Below are 20,413 nucleotides of genomic sequence, written 5' to 3'. Positions count from 1 at the left end.
TTTAGGGTGGTAATCTAGGAAGTCTATTATAGGTATGTTTCTAGGGGCCCATGACTTCAGTAATTTTTGTCTGAGCATGATAGTTTAACATTCAGCCCAGGAACTCAACCCTGAGCCAGCTGGTGCACTAGGTTGCCGAGGAAGTCGCGGGAGAGGGCTGCGGGGCGGGGCCTCGGAATTTAGGGGCGGGGCCTGTGGGGCGGGCCTGAGGCTTCAGGGCGGGGCTGCAGCGCTTCTGCCTAGTGGGTGAGACCGCGCCGCCCAGGCTGCGCCCGCCTGCGGTCCTCTGGACACTTTTGCCCTCCCGGCTCCGCCCGGGCTACCGGTAGGGGGTGCCCGCACTCGCGGCGCCGCGGTGGTGCTGGGGAGGCACCGCCCGCGCTAGGCGGCAGGAGTCGCAACTCCGGGCGCGGGCTCAGTCGTCCCCTTCGCTGCAGCCGCCACTGCCGGGCGCGGGCTCGCTAGTCCTCGCGCTCGCGCTCTCTGGCCGCCCGCGTCTCCCGGCCGCCGCCGCCGTGCAGTGAGTGGGGGCGGGCCCGGAGCTGGGGGCCGGGGACTGGGGAGGGCCGGGCGGCGGGAGAAGCCGGCGCGGGGCGGCCGGAGGAGCCGGGCTGAGGAGAATGGAGGCGGCGGCGGCGCGCAGAGGGGCCGGCGGGAGCCCGGCGGCGCGCTCCGGGGCTGGCACGAGCCGGCGGCGCAGTGCCCGCGGCCGAGGGGTCGGGCCGGGCCTGGCCTGGCCGGGCCGGGTCGGGCGGGGGCTCAGCGCTCGGCTTCCCAGCTGCGGCGCGCGCCCAGCCCGGCCGCGGGCATCTGCCGCGGCGCTCGGGGCGCCTCGGGGAGGGGAACTTCGCCGGCGGGGAGGGAGCTGCCTGCCGACTCAGCCTGCGGCCGGGTTCTGGGCGCTCCGAGGCTCGGGGTCCAGTCCGTCTCCGCTTGCTGTCAGAGGGCGGCCATGGCGGTGGTCCTGCGAGCCCCCGAGGCACCTGCTGGGCAGCACGGGGGTGGGGGTTGGGGTGACGGGGAAGCGCCAGGCTCTCTTGCTGAAGTTGTCCTGTGCCTGCTCCAAACCAAGTTGATCACATCCAAATTTCAGGACTTGATGGTAGAAGAAGTGTGAGTGGTGAAGACTCGAGGTGACCTGGTTTGCCCGAGAATATTGGGGCGGGGTGGGGGGTGCCCCCGGGTGGGGTCAGGCTCTCGCTGTCACCCGTGCTGCAGTGGCACGAGGGATCCCAGGTCTGGCGGGAAAGCCGGGGACGACAACCTCGAGCACAAGGCCTGAGCCCGAGAGTGAAATGTGCGCAGATGAGCCAATGTGTGGCCGGGAAGGAAGGGGAAGGCTGCGGGCTGGCAGTGGGAGAACTTGCATCTCTCCGCTGGAGCACCAGATGTCCACACTGGCGCTTCATTTTGCCTGATGCCATCGATGTAGATGTCAAGGACAGTGGACAGGAGGGCCAGGCGTGCTTGTGTGGTTTCAGTGTTCACAAGCCCCATTTGAACCGAAGCATTGCTAGAGAAAGGAGTCCTTAAGGGGGGGTTGGGGGGGACCCTCCATGCTTTCCCTCCGTGGGTGTTTTGGATTTTGATAATTTGCATCCTGTTTAACACAGAGCACACCTATTTATTAGGATATGGCTTTCCCTTGGAGAGAATCATGAGTCATGCTTTAGAGAAGTTCCTTCTGATTAAGAGCACGGATGTCTGGCAATTTATAGAAAGGCTGAGGGCTCCCCTTTACCTGTAGTTTCTCCCTGCTGGGGTGCCGGGGGAAGCAGGACCTGGGGAGCCTGGAAGCACATTAGAAAAGCGTGTCTTCCATGTTTGCCTTGATTTCATGCCAGGGCTCTAAAGGACTTGTGTTCACACTTTTAAATTTCTCCACTTGCCACAGAAATTTTGTTTATGCCGCTGCCGCAAGTATTTTCACATGTTTTAAATACTTGCCAGTTTACAAATGTGGATGATCTTGATCATTTTCTCCTTTTTCATAAAGAGGAAGCTGGGCAGTACAAATGATTTACTCTATGGCTCACACAGGCAGAGTACACAATTTTAGCATTTAGGAGGATCCAGGTTTGAGTTCCTGGCTACCACCTGGGAGCACCTGCACAGAGAAGCTTCATGAGTGGTGCTGCAGTGCTGTGGTGTCTCTCCTCTGTCTTACCCTGTATTATATATATATATATATATATATATTTCTGCAAAAGCAGATCACTCAGGCCCAGTGCCCCAGCAATAACTCTGTTGGCAAAAAAAAAAAAAAAAAAAAAAGAGAGAAAGAAAGAAAAGAAAAAAAAAGTTAATTGGAGTACAGACCCGACTAGCTAGCCTTTGCCCTACCCTGCATGTGACATCAGCAACCTGCTGATCTCTTTCCTTGCAGGTCAGTTTGCTGCCTTTGTGTTGTGTCTAAGTAGTATAATCAGTCTTGGGAAGTATCATGTTTTATCTTGTAGAAAATCTAGCTACAAGAAATTTTATGACTTCATGACTCCTGATGATACTTCTTTAGTATTCTGGTCACTTTTCAGTCTTGAGTACCTTCCTTCTAGGCCAGTGGGTAAAAGAAGGAGAAGAAAATTTGTTTCTAGAAAAAACAAAAACAAACAACCAAACCAATTCATTTCTGCGGTGTTGTGATTAAGGTTAACCTAATACCACAGTTACTTTCTCCTCTGTGCCTGGCTTCTTGAGCTAGCCTATAATGTTAACCTAAATGACTCCTGTAGCTGTCACTAAACTAGTTACTATAAAAAGTATTTCATTTTTAAACTCCCACATTTCAAGAGTAGAGAAATTCAGTATAAAGATAATTTCAAAGGTATGTGTAGGTAGGATTTGTTGAGGTTTTTTTTTTTTTTTGAATGCCAGATATAAAAATTTCAGTAAAAAGGTCGTGCCCCCCCCCCCCCCCCCCGCCAGGGTTTCATGGAAACACTGGGATGGCAGTAGTTAAAGGTTATTATTATTTATTTAAGTTTGGAGGTGTGTATTGCAGTGTATTGGCTGTTACACTGGAGTAGGATGTATGCCCAGGAGAATTCTTAGTCTTTAGCAGAAATGGAAAACTCAGAGTATTTATGTTAAATTAGTTCATTGCAACCATAAACCTCTTAACTGCAGTCCTTCAGGGGAGAGGAGAAAATGATTTGCGGGGTTCTTTGCTTATTCTTGATGTTATTATCAAGAGCTGCAGTGTGCTACTTTTGGATTTTCTACTTTAGAATACTCTCAGTCATTTCTTTTAAGACTGTTGAATTCTCTAGAATGTAATTTTTACACATACTATTTAAAATACTAATTTATTTTTATGAGAGAGAAAATGCACATGAGAGAGTAGCAGTAATTCTCTGGCGTATACATCACCAACGATCAAGGGGCAGAAGGGCCAGACCCAGGACTTTATGTATACTTTCCATGTGTTCTACTGCAAGCCACTTCCCTGGCTCCTATGAGAATTTTCCAGAACTGTCTGGTAGCAGTATATTGTCAGAATCTATACTAGTCATAAATAATCCTTGAAACTTAAACGTGGATAAATTTCTCTGAATCAGCCACTTGTTTCTAACATGAATTTCACTGGCACCAACAGTTGGATGTTTTCAGGTGAGCTGATTTCATAGGGTTGGTGGAACCACTGGTCACTGTTGTTTAAAATGATCTTTCAGGAAGAAAGTTACTTTAAAGGAATTCCCCCCTCCTTTGTTACCCTCGTAATTGTCCTTCCTGGCAATTTTTCTTTGTCTTCCTCAAGACAAACAGGTCCATTCGGTGCCCTCTTTTAAGATCTTCCTCCTGCTGCCTGTCTTGTGGTCATTTAACTCCTCATTAGACTCTGTACCGAAGACTGTGCCAGAAGGAGGAGAAGATGAAAAGCAGATGAATCATTTTCTAATTGTTAACAGCTCTGGGAAATGATTTAGTAGAAGAGACTGCAACCATTCTGGAAACTGTTGGGTTATGTTTAATACCATTCTTCTTCTCTGTTGCAGAGATCTTCATAATAGTCATCAATTCAGAAGCTGATTATCCAGCTCTTGGATAGATAGCCTGGAAACTTCCTGGTGTTTTATTTTTTTCCCTTGCTGAATCTAAACATCTCCATGGAAGTTTAGAGATACAGTTTAATTAATTCAGTATTTTCCCTTAAGGCTTTTTAATGAATAGATGAATAGTAAGCTGTTTTTTTTTTGGGGGGGGGGGATAGTTTAATCATTGTTACTGGAAGTGACAAGCAGTAAATAACTTTGTTTTATTTTGGTGTTTCATATATATATATATATATATATATATATATATATATATATAGTGGTTTTTTAGGTGCTTTTTAAGAAATGTGGGCTTATATAGATTCATATAATTGCTTTCCTAAATTATTAAACTTGAGACTTCATTACGTCTTCGTACCGGAACAGATCATGGCTTTTGCTATGTAGCAGATTCAGGGGCATATTTATTTATTTATTTACTTATTTATTTATTTAATTTATATGATTGTTCATGCTTTTAAAAAAATTTTTTTTTGCTTTTCCCTTTTGTTGCCTTTTTAAAAAAAATTGTAATAGTTATTAATGTCATTGTTGTTGGATAGGACAGAGAGAAATGGAGAGAGGAGGGGAATACAGAGGGGGAGAGAAAGACACCTGTAGACCTGCTTCACTGCCTGCAGGTGGGGATCTGGGGGTCGAACCGGGATCCTTATGTCTATCCTTGCACTTGGTGCCATGTGTGCTTAACCCACTGTGCTACTGCCTGACCCCTGAAGTCATCTTATTTGTTTTAGCGGTAAAAAGAATAACAAAAGATTAATAGCAAGCAGACCTTGAACTACAGTGATAACATTGATGATTTATTTTTTCTCATCTTTGGTCTCATATTTCTTATTAGTCTTTGTGCCACTTAAAACCTAGGATAGTAACCGTATGTTACCTGTTATTTTGCCTCAGAGGAATTTTAACTAATCTGTTGTGACTGCTCACTTAGATTGCATTACTGTTTGTTTTTTTTCCCTGTAAATAAATCTCTACTAGGTAGTTAGGGCTAGTATAAGGCTCTTAAAGGTCTAAAGTTAATTCTTTTAATTTATCTGGTTTGTTTCTTTCAATTATTATTATTTATATATTATTTATATACTTATTTATTGGACAGAACGAGAAAGTTTGAGAGGGAAGGGGGAGACAGGGTGAGAAAAAGTTTCCCTCCTGCAGATGGGTCTTTGTGCATTATAATATGTACACTCAGCCAAATTTGCTGAGTGTACATATTAAATTGCTCTGCCACCTGGCCCCTTGCATGTTTATTTCTTGTGCTCTATCCTTTCCATCCTTATTCCCGGAGGGGATTTATGGGATGATCTAGATTAGGAGTCAGAATACCCAACTCTGCTCAGTTAACTTTCTAGCTGTGGTGCCTTGAGTAAATCACTTAATCTGCTCTGTTCCTTATTTTGCATCTCAGAATTCAGTATAGTAATTCATTCTTCTTACTGTATCAAGAATCTCAGAGTGGAGGTGTTTATACCACTGCCTATTTAATTTGTTCCTTCACTTTAAAATCCTTCTCAGGTCTCCTAATGCTCTTGGGTTTTACTGGGCAAGATCTCCCAGCAAGCCTCCCCCCCACTCCCTAGTTTGTAATTGTTCTTGATCATACTTTCTGCCAGTCCATTTATAACAGTTTAGTGCTTTTTTTTTTTTTTGTATAATAATTATTTATTGGATAGAGACAGCCAGAAATTGAGATGAAAAGGGAGGGAGGAAATTGAGATGAAAAGGGAGGGAGACAGAGAGACACCACTCTCGAAGCTTTCCCCCTGTAGGTGGGGACTGGGGGCTTGAACCTCGGTCCTTGAGCATTGTAATGTGCGCTCAACCAGGTGCCCCACCAACCCAGCCTTCCAATTTCATGCTTTTCTGTATTTCAGTTATTCCATGATCCTTTTCTTTCTTTCTTCCTTCCTCTCTCTCTCTTTTTCACATCAGTGTTATTGCTTGGTCTCAGTGCCTGTGTGACTCCACTGCTCCCAGCAGTTTATTATTATTTTATTTTTTTAGATAAAGGGTAAGAGTCAGAGATATGAAGGAAGAGAGAAGAGAGCATGCATAGCACTGCTCCTGCTTGTGACACTTCTCCAATGCTGACATTCCCGTGTGGTGGCTGGGGCCTCCAGTCTATATCCTTGTACATGGCAATGTGTGTACTCTACTGGGTGAGCCACCTGCTGACTGACTGCTGGTGATACATAGATTAAAAGTTTCATGAAGGCAGGGAGCTCACTTTTCCTGTTTCTGTGTACAGCTTTCCCTTCAAACTAGAATGTTCCTATGTGCTATGATTTGGTAGCTTGTTTTCTGGGGTCTGGGAACACTAATTTATTATCAATATATTAGAGCCTTCCTAACAGTTACCATGTGTACCATGAATATACACATTATACACAGACTCTCTCGTGCCCTTATTGGACCTAGCAGCCAATGTTGGGTGACTGAGCTATTTTTAAGGCTGACAGTAATGACTTTGGGTAATGGAAAGACACAGAAGTCAAGTATCTCGAGAACTTTTGAATGACTGGCCTTTGAAATCCTCAGTTACCGATCCGTTTGTTTATCAGAACTGAATCAGCCGCTTGTAATACAAATTGGTAAAGCCTGTTTCTTGGTTCTGTTGATTTCACATACTGTTTGTGAAGCAAGTTGGAGAAATCCAAGGCTGTCATGACAGCCCCAAGTTTGACATTTATTCCATTTCTCTCCCTAGAGCATGTGGAGGCTTCTCTCTCCAACTGCTGAGTGTGGAGAATGAAAACTGACTGCATGTTGTCTGGTCCACATTTTCGCTTGTTTGCTTTGAAGAATCTGCAAGGTGGAGAAATAGATGCTCCAGGCTCTGATTTCAGCCCATGCTGTGCTATGCAAATGTTCTCTACATGCCTGAGTGACCTTTTGAGAAAGAGCCTTTGTGATCTTCTGTGGCCGGACCCTGTTCTGGGAATTGTGTGCCAGATTCCTCTGAAAGTAGAAAAAGTGTATCTGTCCAAATACCGCAGGAAAAAGCTAAAACTTTTTCTCTGGGATAAATGCTGTTGAATCCATGTTTCTTACTGTCTCTTGTAAGAGCTTTTGAAATTTGCTCTGAAGTTTGCTTTGCAGATTGATTTGGTGAATGATACTGGTGAGAGGAAACAGGTTAAAACAATCCAGTATCTGTGAAACTGCTCAAGTGCTTTTGAATTGTAGATAAAAATAAATTCAAACTGGCATCATCAGCATTTGGGTATTTATCAGTGTCTTAAGACTGACTCTTCATAAGTGCTGGCTGAGTGACACTCAGATTTTATAAAGTTCTTTTTGTCTCAAATTGTGCTTTAATGGCTTGGTGTTTAAACTGGTTTCTGTTTGTTTTGGTTATCTTTCAAAAGCATAATTAGTTTAAGTATTATAATTATTAAAGGTATAATTAGTCTTTATCTTATAAAAGAAGTGCCATTTGATATATTTCTCTCAGAAAACACTGCTGGTGTCTTGGAGGTCTGTAGTTTTTAGTGCTTTCCTGAAATGTCCAGTTTGTGTAGTTGCAGTATGGATGTGAAAGTTTTCGATTGATTGATTGATTGATTGATTTTTATTGCCACCAGGATTATCACTGGGGCTCAGTACTGGCACTATGAATCCACCGGTCCTAGTAACCATTTTTTCCTTTCTATTTTATTTGTTAGGACAGAGAGAAAGTGGTGGGGGGGGGAGGGAGGGAAGGAGAGAGAGAGAAAGAGAGAGAAAGGTAGACATTTGCAGACCTACTTTACTGCTCTTGAAGTGTGAGGAGGGGAGTAGGGAATTGAACATGGGACTTTAGGCATAGTAATGTGTACACTTAATCAGGCGTGCAACTGCCTGGCCTCCTCTCAGCCTTTTTGGTAAGGACCCTCATAGGTTTGTACCAATAAGGTAGTCAAGTTAATATTATTGATTCTATAGAATTTTTTTTTTTTTTGCCTCTGGGGTTATTGCTGGGACTTGGTGCTTGCACTATGAATCCACTGTTCCTGGAGGCTATTTTTTTTCCTTTTGTTGCCCTTGTTGTTTATCGTTGTTGTTTTTATTATTGTTGTTATTGCTGTCATTGTTGTTGGATAGGACAGAGAGAAGTCGAGAGAGGAGGGGAAGACGGGGAGAGAAGGAAAGACACCTGCAGACACCGCTTTGCTACCACCCAGCCCCTCTATAGAAATTCTAAAGATTGAATTTTCAAAGAAAGACAGGTAGAATTTGAATTTACTTAATAGGGTCTCCTCCTTTTCTCCATGTGGGATAATCCTTTCCTCCAAAGGATGTCACAGTCTATTAAGCCTCTGTTGTGGTAAGGATTCAGGATTTAGAGAAGGCCCTGGGGGCTTGCTTCTTCATAGGTCTTTGCCCTGTATCAGGTTTTAGTTGAACAAAGATGAGTGATTTTCTGATGCTTGGCTTGCTTTGGTGGTTGGAAAAGTTTTCTTCTCTGTTTTTATAATTTCATGTATTATACCACATGTCTTTTTTTCTGTTCCCCAAGTTTCCCTGTAACCTGGGCTCCTGGAGACTCAGCGCTGGAGCAGATGGATAATGGAGACTGGGGCTATATGGTAAGAGGCTTTTGCAGGTACATTTTGAAGACTGGCAAATTATTCTTGTGTGTTTTACCCCTTGTTGCATAATTATCTTTAGGCATAATACCTTTTCCTTTTTTTGTTTTCATGATATGAGGAGTGCTTCATGCCTGCATGATTCCACTGCTTCCAGCAGACCCTTACTTTTTCCTTTCCAATCTAAGAGACAGAGACAGAGACAGAGGAGAGACACCACAGCACCTACCGTGCATAGTGTTCCTATGTGGTGCCAGGCTCAAGACCTAGTCTTCAAGCATGATAAAGTGTGTGCTATCTCCTGGCCCCAGTTGTAGCACACTTTTTTTTTTTTTTTTAAGATTTTATTTATTAGGAAGATAGGAGAAGTGAGAGAAAGAACCAGACATCACTCTGGTACATGTGCTGCCAGGGATTGAACTCAGGACTTCATGCTTGAGAGTCCAATGCTTTATCCACTGCACTACCTCCCAGACCACATAGCACACCTTTTAAGAATTAAAATTATGGGTGGGGAGTCAGGTGGTAGTGCAACGGGTTAAGCACAGGTGGCGCAAAGTGTAAGGATCCCAGTTCTAGCCCCTGGCTCCCCACCTGAAAGGAGTCGCTTCATAGGCGGTGAAGCAGGTCTGCAGGTGTCTATCTTTCTCTCCCCCTCTTTGTCTACCCCTCCTCTCTCTATTTCTTTCTGTCCTATCCAACAACGATGACATCAGTAACAATAATAACTACAACAATAAAACAAGGGCAACAAAAGGGAATAAATAAATATAAAGAAAAAAAATTTAAAAAAAAAGAATTAAAATTATGGGTGGGGAGTCCGGCGGTAGTGCAGTGGGTTAAGCACACATGGCCCAAAGTGCAAAGACCAGCTTAAGGATCCTGGTTTGAGCCCCCAGCACCCTACCTGCAGGAGTGTCACTTTACAAGTGGTGAAGCAGATCTGTAGGTGTCTGTCTCTCTCTCTCCCCCTCTCTGTCTTCCCCTCTCTGGATTTCTCTCTGTCCTATCCAACAATGACAGTAATGACAACAGTAATAATAACAATAACAACAATGATAAAACAACAAGGGCAACAAAAGGGAAAAAAAAGAATTAGAAGTATAAGCTGGTAACCCCCCTTCTAATTAGTTTACATGTATTTGTATATGTTTTTATGTAAGTAAGTTTAATATGAATTCTCCAAGACATTTTTTTATCTTTTTAAATTTATTATTGTCAGAGCACTGCTCAACTCTGGTTTATGGTAGTGCTGGGGACTGAGCCTAGAACCTTGGTGCCTCAAATCATGAAAGTTTTTTTTGCATGACCATTATGCTATCTCCTTAGCTCCCAAGTCATTTTTAGTAATCATTAATTTGAAACTGACTTTTCATTTTATTTTTTCATTTTTTTAATTGTTTATTATTGGTTAGAGACAGAGAAATTGAGAGAGGAGGGGAAGATAGAGAGGGAGAGAGACAGAGAGACACCTGCAGCTCTGTTTCACCACTTGTGAAGCTTTCCTCCTGTGGGTTGGGACCAAGGGTTTGGACTAGGTCCTTGCACACTATAGTGTGTGTGCTTAACCTGGCTCCCATGACTGACTTTTCTTGACTTTTAAGTATAGTGCTCTTAACTCTTCCATCTGGAATAGTGATTATGAGGAGGGGACTGAGGACATTTTCTTATGGTTAAGAAAGTTAACTGTTAAGAAAGTACTGCTTCTTCTGTTTGTACCCTTTGTGTATTGTAATAGAGAGACCTTATAGTACCGGAGCTTTCCCTGGGCGGTAGCACTCTCAGTGGTACCAGTGCACCGGGCCTTGAGACTGGGTCATGGCAAGACAGGTGCCCTACCAAGTGAACTAACCCTTCCTCCTCCCTTCCTTCCTTCCTTCCTTCCTTCCTTCCTTCCTTCCTTCCTTCCTTCCTTCCTCCCTTCCTCCCTCCCTTCCTCTCTCCCTCCCTTCCTCTCTCTCTCCCTTCCTCTCTCTCTCTCCCTTTCTCTCTCCCTTCCCTCCCTCCTTCCCTCCCTCCCTCCCTTCTTTCTTTCTTCCTTCCTTCCTTCCTCCCTCCCTCCCTCCCTCCCTCCCTCCCTTTCTTCCTTCCTTTCTTTCTTTCTTTCTTTCTTTCTTTCTTTCTTTCTTTCTTTCTTTCTTTCTTTCTTTCTTTCTTTCTCTTCCAGGGTTATCGCTGGGCTCAGTGCTCACGTTGCAAATCCATGGCTCCTGGCAGCCAATTTTTCCTTTTTTTTTTTTTTCTTAGATAGGATAGAGAAAAATTGAGAGAGATTAGGAGCTAGAGAGAAGGAAAAATAGACACCTGCAGACCTGCTTCACCATTCATGAAGTGGACCTCCTGCAGGTGAGGAGTGAGGGTTTGAACCTGGGTCCTTGCACTTGGGAATATGGGTACTTAACTGGTTATGCCACTGCCTGGCCCCCTGAACTCTCTCTTTAGTGCCACTGTTTTTTGTTTTATTTTAATCTTTTAATAATTATTTTTATTTATTTAAAAAATATTTTATTTATTTATTAATGAGAGGGAGAGGAAGAGAGAAAGAACCAGATATCATTCTGTTACATGTACTGCCGGGATTGAACTCCAGACCTCATGCTTGAGAGCCCAACACCTTATCCACTGTGCCACCTCTCGGACCACGATTTTATTTATTTATTTATTTATTTTAAAGATTTAAAAATATTTATTTACTTATTCCCTTTTGTTGCCCTTTTGTTTTTATTATTGTAGTTATTATTGTTATTGAGGGATAGGAAAGAGAGAAATGGAGAGAGGAGGGGAAGACAGAGAGGGGGAGAGAAAGGTAGACACCTGCAGACCTGCTTCACTGCCTGTGAAGCGACTCCCCTGCAGGTGGGAGCCAGGGGCTCAAACCGGGATCCTTAGGCCAGTCCTTGTGCTTTGTGTGCTTAACCCGCTGTACTACCGCCCAACTCCCTTATTTATTTATTTATTTATTTATTTATTTATTTTAAAAAATATTTTATTTTATTTATTTATTCCCTTTTGTTGCCCTTGTTGTTTTATTGTTGTAGTTATTATTGTTGTTGTCGTCGTCGTTGGATAGGACAGAGAGAAATGGAGAGAGGAGGGGAAGACAGAGAGGGGGAGAGAAAGATAGACACCTGCAGACCTGCTTCACCGCCTGTGAAGCGACTCCCCTGCAGGTGGGGAGCCAGGGTTCGAACCGGGATCCTTATGCCGGTCCTTGTGCTTTGTGCCACCTGCGCTTAACCCGCTGCACTACAGCCTGACTCCCTTTTATTTATTTTTTAAGAGTCAGACTATTGGGGCTGGGTAGTGGCACACATGTTAGAATGTGCAAGGACTCAAGTTCAAGCCCCTGGTCCCCACCTGCAGGGGAAAGCTTTGTGATTGGTGAAGCAGGGCTGCAGGTGTCTCTCTGTCTCTCTCTCCCTCTCTATCACCCCCTTCCCTCTTGATTTCTGTCTCTATCCAATAAATAAAGATAAAAAAATTTAAAAAATAGAATCATATTATTATTTTCATCATCTCTGGGGCCTCATCATTCTGAGCTTTCATTTTTTCATATATATATATTGTAAGTGACAGAGGCAGAGAGGGTAGGACATCATAACCCTGAAGCTTCCCTTCCCTCCCCCCACCCCCAGGTGTGTGTGTTTGGGGGGACTAGCTGTGAAACCTGGGTTACACACATAACAAAACAGGTGCACTGTTCAGATGAACTGTTTTGCTCGCTCAAGAGTCACACTCTTTACATTTTATTTTATGAGAAAGAAAACAAGATGAGAGAGAGAACCAGCACCACTCTGGCCAGTGCTGTGCCAGGGCCATAGCCAGAATTCAGGCATGTGAGTCCTGCGGTCCTCTGCCCAGCTCCCTACCCAGCTACCTTCTAGTGGTACTTTTTTTTTTTTTTGGCACATGTGTATGTCTTGCTATTTTTCTTTCTCTTTGATGAGAAATGTTTTATTTGCCTAGTACGTGAAGTCTGTGGTGTTTTCAGTGGTGCCAGTGTACTGGACCTTGAGTCTGGGTCATGCACATGGCAAGACAGGTGCCCTACCAGGTAAATTCTCTCTCTAGCCCCACCATTTGTTTTTATTTTTATTATGTTTTCCCCTTTTGTTGCCCTTGTTGTTCGTCGTTGTTGTTATTATAGTTGTTGTTATTGCTGTCATTGTTTTTGGATAGGACAAAGAGAAATCCAGAGAGGAGGGCAAGACAGAGAGGGGGAGAGAAAGATAGACACCTGCAGACCTGCTTCACCGCTGGTGAAGCGACCCCCCTGCAGGTGGGGAGCCGAGGGCTTGAACCAGGATCCTTAAGCTGGTCCTTACACTTCACACTACGTGTGCTTAACCTGCTGCACCACCGCCTGGCTCCCTGTTTTTATTTTTTACTTCTATTTTATAAATAAAGTGTCTGAAATTGAAGGTACATATTATTTAGAGAAGATTACTTTTCAAAAGTAAAGGTCAGATTACAGCATTAATGTTACAAAAGTGAGTACACTGTCAGATTGTGAAATTTGAACACTGTTATTAGTCTTTGGGCATGAGACTGATTAAACTATGTTTTCCCTTAGCACTCGTGTGGCTATTTTTTTTATGATACATCCTGCACATATTTGTATTTTGAGTATAAATTTTATGATCTGTTCCCTCCCCCTTTTGAGGGGAGGAAATGAAAGTTGATGTTTTTACATTACAAATAAATGGCTTTTCTGTTATTTTGCTAAACTTAATTAAGTGATATGACTATTATTTTTCAATTCAGGAAAAACTTTTATGAGTATATTTCAGTTTGATCTTTCTCTCCCCATAATGTACTCTGATCTGAAAACTTCTCTTTAAATATTGGATCTGAAATTAAATGGCTTTGGAAGCCATGCCTTCCTTTCTTTTGGTCTTTAAAGAATTGGATTTCTCTTTCTTATTGAAAGCAAATGTTAGAGCTCTTCTGAAGGGTTTATTGCTGAAAGTAAAGTAGTTTTGTACAATGTGATCGTTAAATACTTATAGCCTGAAGGAATCTTTTGCTTGGCTTGTTACTATTGTGTTTCTTAATTTTCCAAAGTTGGGATTATGAAAATGTCAGATAACTGACCATATTTTTAAACATTTCAGATGACTGACCCAGTCACGTTAAATGTAGGTGGACACTTGTACACAACGTCTCTCACGACATTGACTCGATACCCGGATTCTATGCTTGGAGCTATGTTTGGGGGGGACTTTCCCACAGCTCGAGACCCTCAAGGCAATTACTTCATTGATCGGGATGGACCTCTTTTCCGATATGTCCTCAACTTCCTAAGAACTTCAGAGTTGACCTTGCCCTTGGATTTTAAGGAATTTGATCTGCTTAGGAAAGAAGCAGACTTTTATCAGATTGAGCCCTTGATTCAGTGTCTTAATGACCCTAAGCCTTTGTATCCCATGGATACTTTTGAAGAAGTTGTGGAGTTATCTAGTACTCGGAAGCTCTCTAAGTACTCTAATCCAGTAGCTGTCATCATAACCCAGTTAACCATCACCACCAAGGTGCATTCCTTGCTAGAAGGTATTTCAAACTATTTTACCAAGTGGAATAAGCACATGATGGATACCAGAGATTGCCAAGTTTCCTTTACTTTCGGACCCTGTGATTATCACCAGGAAGTTTCTCTCCGGGTCCACCTGATGGAGTACATCACAAAGCAAGGCTTCACAATCCGCAACACCCGAGTGCATCACATGAGTGAGCGGGCCAATGAGAACACAGTGGAACACAACTGGACTTTCTGTAGGCTGGCCAGGAAGACAGATGACTGACCTCCAACCCTGGGAGAAATTTCTGGAAACTGACTCTCCAGGATGTGGAAGAGACTTTTTTAAAGTGGTTTTTTTTTTTTTAAATTATATTTATTTGAAAGCCTTGAGGACCAGAAGGAAGTTTTGTGCTTTAGCAGACTCCTCTGTTATGTTCCCTGTACCCTGAGTATGCATGTGCCTGTTCAGAGCCACCAGAGACCTTTTATTTTATATAAAAAGAAGACTGGAAATCATTATGATATATAATCTACCCTTAACAGAGCTTTTTATTATTATTATATTATTACTATTACAGTGCTAAAAGAATTTCAGATTAAATGGTCCCTAACTCAGCCAGAAGGCTAAAAGTGCAGGAATGAAAGAATAAACAGAGTACTCATGATGCCTCGGAGAGATATCAAAACATCATGTAGGGTGACCTAGTTTCCAAACCAATAAGCAGTATTGTAATATTAAAGGAAAACTGTTATAATCACTTAAAAGTACTTGTTAAGTACTGCATTTTACAGTTATGACAACTGTTTCTTCCTATGCACATAAGTCAAATAACCAAATATCTGTAGCCATGGAAATGTCTGACTAGAAATAGTTATATTGGATTCTGATTACAAAATGTCCCAGTGGTAGAAATCTTATGTTTTATGCCTGGTGCAGTATAATTCCCAATTGTACTGTTTACCAGAAGAAAAGAAACTAATAAAAATGAAATATGAAAACGAGGTTTGTATTTATTGATTGTAGTTACTTAAGGGTGGTGGGAAATCATACGCCTGTTGAAGGTAGACATTGTTTTATATCTCAGTACAGATTGCTCATAGTAGCTATTTGTATTTGCTTGAGGATGACCTAGCAGAACCTTAGGATGCAATGTATTGAACTCTTATTAAAGGGATAGATACAATTATTTATTTTTGCCTACTAGTGCATGTTTTAAAAAATAATATTTTATTTTTAAAAACCTGGGTTTGCAAAAATGCAAATGTATCAGAAGTACAATATCCTCCGTCTTCAAAATATACTGCTACATATCCCACCAGCAGATACTAATATCCTTCCATCGAAGTCCATTGGGCCCCCTTCACCCTTATCCAACCCACCCAATTCTCTTTGATAGCATCAGTTCTACCGTTTAAGACTAAAGGTAAAATAAGGCATATTTGGGTGGTGAACATACAGTTTGATAGGAAGGTAATAGACTTGTCTTTAGTAAGTCACCGATTGTTAAAGCTCTGAATATATCCCTTATTCTAGCTTTGTGTTATGCACAGGGACAAACTGATTCTTCACTTTATAAGCTACTTCATATTTACATATTATAGTGGTTCATAAATGTATTTCATTATTAAAGTTAAGATTAATTCTGAGGTAAATATACTGTAGTGAATAATGGATTTGAAACAGTTGGAGACATATGCTTTTGTTCCTTCAACTGTCTTATTTTACATAGATCACTAGATTGTTTCTTGGAAACTACTCATAAAAGGAATTCATTTACCTGTTGTGAAACTTCCTAGTTTGCTAGAACACCTTATAAAAGAAGGTTATGTAATTTCCCTGTTTTCTAAAGGAAGAGGAGCTCTGAGGCTGTATTCTGGTTAGGTCATTCCTTATCTCCTCTTTATGAGAACATTCAGAGATTCTCTTTCTTAAAGGAGTGTGAAATATCCATTTTTGCCCATGTCTCTCTAAAATTTTATTTTAAGATTTGACAAATGACTTTGGTCTCCAGAAGCCTATAATTATCCCATTTTCACCATTTTCCAACCATACCACCACAATGTTACTGGTAGTTTGCAGTGATTTCAGTAAATGTGTTAGAATGAGGTTATTTCTTAGAAAATTGTCTCTTCAAATTGATTAGTGGTTACCTGAGAACAAACAAACCAGCAGCAAAACTCTAGGCAGTTTTGTGTTGTTAAGTTAGTTGAGGTGAATGTGAGATAAAATGATTTGGGTTGAAAATAGGTGTGGAAATGGGAATACTATTAGTTCAAGATTTAAAAAATTTAAAACTTAGCAGATTTATTTTTTATTTTAAGGGACTCTTTTAAAAATATTTATTTATTCCCTTTTGTTGCCCTTGTTTTATTGTTGTAGTTATTGCTGTTATTGATGTCATCATTGTTAGATAGGACAGAGAGAAGTGGAGAGAGGAGCGGAAGATGGGGAGAGAAAGACAACTGCGGACCTGCTTCACCAATTGTGAAGCGACTCTCCTGCAGGTGGGGAGCAGGTGTGTGTGTGTGTGTGTGTGTGTGTGTGTGTGTGTGTGTGTGGTGTGTCTGGAACTGGGATCCTTAGGCCGGTCCTTGCGCTTTGTGCCATGTGTGCTTAACCCGCCGTGCTACTGCCAGAGTCCCAGGAGATCTCTTTTTTGCCTCATTTACTGGAGAAACTTTCATTTTATTTTGTTACCAGAGCACTGCTCAGGTCTGGCTTATGGTAGTATTGGTGATTGAATTTGGAACCGTTGGCTCTTCAGGCATGAAAGTCTTTCTGCATAACCACTATGATAATTCTCCTAGTCTGACATTTGCTTTTGATACATTTTCCCATATTTACTAATTATTAACAACTCAGTGATAGTTTATATGAGTAAATTTAGAAGAGTAGCCAGTTTAAATGTATTTGTAACTTAATTTGAAATGACACTTCATTTTGAGTGTTTTATCCACTTGGGTAAATTGAAAATGTGATGAGAAATGTAGCTTAATTATATTTGAGTAACTTAGGTCAGTTGTGTCTATTTTCATGAAATCTTAAATAATTTTCACTGTGAAAGAGTTGATTCCTTAAAAAGGAATACTAAGTTGTTCTACATTTAATTTTGTGTATACACAATGTACTTTCAGTGGAGAATGTGTGTATTTCCTTTGAAATCCTGTTTGCTAGGGACACCAGTGATAACTACACAGAACCTAGATCTACAGCAAAGACCTGGTATTTATTAAAATAAATGCTGCAAATGGATAGTGCTACTTTTATTGTGGGAAATTTCAAATATATTTAAAAGTAGAGAGCATACTATAAATACCACATAGCCACTGGCCAGCTTTAACAAATATTCACTCCTTTTCTCCCATGTATTATTTTGAAACAAATCATTAGAGAATTAATCTATTTTAGTCTTTGTCTCTAAAAGATCAGAAACTTATTTAAAATTTTTTTTTTAATTTTTATTTGCTGGATAGAGACAGTCAGAAATTGAGAGGGAAGGGGGTGATAGAGAGGGAGAGAGAAAGAGACACCTGCAGCCCTGCTTCACCACTTGTGAAGCTTTTCCCCTACAGGTGGGGACTGGGGGGCTCGAACCTAGGTCCTTGAGCACTGTAACATGTGCACCACCACCTGGCCCTCAGAAACTTCTTTTAAAATACATTGCAGGTCTTCTTAAAAATTTTAATATGCATCATTGTCATGTAGTAGTAACTGCAATACTGTTGGATGTTTCATAGCTTGGAGCTCCAACTTTGTAACAGTGGTCTTAAATATTTCTCATAGGCAGGATTCCCCTGTTTGTAGAAAGAAGTATTATTAAGATAACAGTTCTGCCTGGTTTAATAACTTTACTTACTTTTTTTTTTTTGCCTCCAGGGTTATTGCTGGGGCTGGGTGCCTGCACCACGAATCCACTGCTCCTGGAGGCCATTTCCCCTCCCCCCCTTTTGTTGCCCTTGTTGTAGCCTTGTTGTGGTTATTGTTGTTGTTGATGTCATTCGTTGTTGGACAGGACAGAGAGAAATGGAGAGAGGAGGGGAAGACAGAGGGGGAGAGAAAGATAGACACCTGCAAACCTGCTTTACCGCCTGTGAAGCAACTCCCCTGCAGGTGGGGAACCAGGGGCTGGAACTGGGATCCTCATGCCGGTCCCTGCGCTTTGCACCCCGCTACCGCCCAACCCCCATAACTTTCAACTTGTTTCTATCTTCAAAAATATAACATTACATAAGCTGCTTGATTTTAAAAATTATTTTTTAATTCATGTTTGTGTGAACATATGGAGAAACATTTTTTCCAGAGGGTGTTTTTCCTTTTCGAGTGCAGATTTTAAATTGTGGATGCAGGTGGTCAATTAAGTGCCTATACACACACACACACACACACACACACACACACACACACACACACACACACACACACACACACACACACACTTGTCATTTGCTTTTGGAATTTAGTACAGATAAAGGCTTGACTCTACACACACACACACACACACACACACACACACACACACACACACACACACACCCCTTGTCATTTGCTTTTGGAATTTAGTACAGATAAAGGCTTGACTCTTTGAGGCCCTTGCTTTGAAACTGAACATTGAACCTGAAAGCATGGAGCCAGAACTTGGGTCACATCAACAGTATTCAATGTTAAAATTGATCCCCCCATTTTATGTAATGTATTATTCTTTCCTTTATGCTTCTAGCCTTGCATTTTACACTGTTATATACTCTTTTACTTTTCTAGACTGAAACTCTAAGCTCCTTGACAAGGTCTGTGCCATTTTTTGTTTTGCACTATATTCTTTGTACCTTAATTTCTCTCTAGCTTGTAGCACATACTCATTTTTTAAAAAAAAGATTTTATTTATTTATTAGTGAGAAAGATAGGAGAGAGAAAACAAAGAAAACAAGACATCACTCTGGTACATGTGCTGCCAGGGATTGAACTCAGGACCTCATGCTTGAGAGTCTAGTGCCCTAGTCACTGTGCCACCTCCCAGACCACCTCTCTCTCTTTTTTTTTTTTTTTTGTTAATGACACAGTGGGTCACTAGATGTGTTTAATAGATCTAGTTATGTTACTGAGGCACATTTTTTCAGTAATTACAGGGGGTGATCCATGTGGTTTTTCCTTTGCTCCTATCTAGAGGAAATCACTTAGCTATGAGTTCATGTTGGGGAGGGGGAGAGCCTTTTGCAGTTGACTTTGAAGAAATTTGCTTGAAATAACATCCAGATCACTAGCAATGGACAAGGCTCAACAGTTAACCTGTCTAGATATAAGGGACTGTGCTAGGATCCTATGACATTTAACTTACCTTAGCTCTTTTCTCTTGGTAGAAAATGCCAGTGAAATACTTATTTGTACTTTTGTATCTGTAGTGCATGTTTCAATGAAATAACTGTAATATGTCTCTTCGTATGAGTGCAAATGAGGGAAAATGTCTCTTATTACAGTTTCAAAATTACCTACAGCAGACTAGAAATATACTTTTTTTTTCTTTTTTCCGAAGCTGCCATATTTGAAAGAGCCACATTTGAAAGAGTACCTGTGACCTTTTGAGCAAGGTAATGGAATCTAGAATGGCAAGATCCTGCACTATTATGCACTATACTAGGCTTCTTTGTCTCACTTATAGGACATATGCATGATTATGAACATGCTTGTTCATCCTATAAACATACTGTGTTTGCTCCAGGGTAGATGCTAGGGTTAGGAAGCTCCTGTTCCAGTCAGATGGGCAGGAGACAGAGAAAAGTGAATAGGAGAGAGTGCATCAGAAGGTTCCCATATTTGTTGTTGCTGTGGTTCAGTCATGTGCCTCATGTATTAACCAGGTTTAATCAGGATAACTGGCCTGTTTCCCTGTGTTGCTCTTATAAACTGGTTTGAGCTATATATATCAGCATTTCCTGATAGGTATTACTGCAGGGAAGTTTTCTCCAGAGCACTAAAGAGACTGAATTAATTAATTAATTAATTACCAGAGCATTGTTCAGCTTTGGCTTATGGTGGTGCAGGCGCTTGAACCTGGAACTTTGGAGCTTCAGGCATGAGAGTTTGTTTGCATAACCATTATGCTATCTACCCTCTGCCCCCTGAATTTATCTTTAGACCGCTGGAGCTAATTCAGAATAGGATTTCTGTGTTCTTATGCTGTGACTTCAATATTCCCAAAATAAATAGAAGTAGCCTAATGGAACTAACCAGTAAATATACGATAACTTCTTTAGGTAGGGTGCTTGTATTTACTTGTCAA

General features: G+C 41.6%; 2 protein-coding genes across 5 annotated transcripts in view; one reads left to right on the top strand and one right to left on the bottom strand.

Moving 5' to 3' along the window:
• The first annotated feature begins 211 nt into the window (after positions 1-211).
• Positions 212-15,138, top strand: KCTD6 (potassium channel tetramerization domain containing 6). Of its 3 annotated transcripts, none has more exons than XM_060203013.1 (3): positions 212-325; positions 8,551-8,620; positions 13,735-15,138. In XM_060203013.1, exons 2-3 carry the CDS (start codon positions 8,594-8,596, stop codon positions 14,419-14,421), a joined length of 714 nt encoding a protein of 237 aa, XP_060058996.1. In that variant the 5' UTR covers positions 212-325; positions 8,551-8,593; the 3' UTR covers positions 14,422-15,138. The 3 variants fall into 3 exon arrangements, with proteins under 3 accessions (XP_060058996.1, XP_016049962.1, XP_060058997.1); XM_016194476.2 differs by lacking the exon at positions 212-325 and adding an exon at positions 332-520; XM_060203014.1 differs by lacking the exon at positions 212-325 and adding an exon at positions 1,039-1,133.
• The window catches only part of ACOX2 (acyl-CoA oxidase 2), a 55,616-nt gene continuing 37,208 nt past the window's right edge, over positions 2,006-20,413 (bottom strand). Inside the window, exon 15 of one of the 2 annotated variants that reach the window (XM_060203011.1) lies at positions 2,006-2,590. In XM_060203011.1, coding sequence (XP_060058994.1) covers positions 2,552-2,590 — 39 coding nt within the window. In that variant the 3' untranslated portion in view covers positions 2,006-2,551. Of the gene's footprint in view, positions 2,591-17,387; positions 17,934-20,413 lie in introns of those variants that run through there. The other variant, XM_007537467.3, reaches the window with a different exon arrangement.

The sequence above is a fragment of the Erinaceus europaeus genome, chromosome 12, assembly GCF_950295315.1.
Source record: "Erinaceus europaeus chromosome 12, mEriEur2.1, whole genome shotgun sequence".
Lineage (NCBI taxonomy): Eukaryota > Metazoa > Chordata > Mammalia > Eulipotyphla > Erinaceidae > Erinaceus > Erinaceus europaeus.
The sequence above is the reverse complement of the archived record's forward strand: the minus strand, read 5'-3'. Positions and strand labels throughout refer to the sequence as shown.

What these genes read in the sequence shown, in the direction of transcription:
- KCTD6 (XM_060203013.1), top strand. Translation starts at nt 8,594, where the DNA reads ATGGATAATGGAGACTGGGGCTATATG. An exon ending in ATGGAGACTGGGGCTATATG is followed by an intron (nt 8,621 to 13,734) that starts GTAAGAGGCTTT and finishes TAAACATTTCAG; the next exon opens with ATGACTGACCCAGTCACGTT.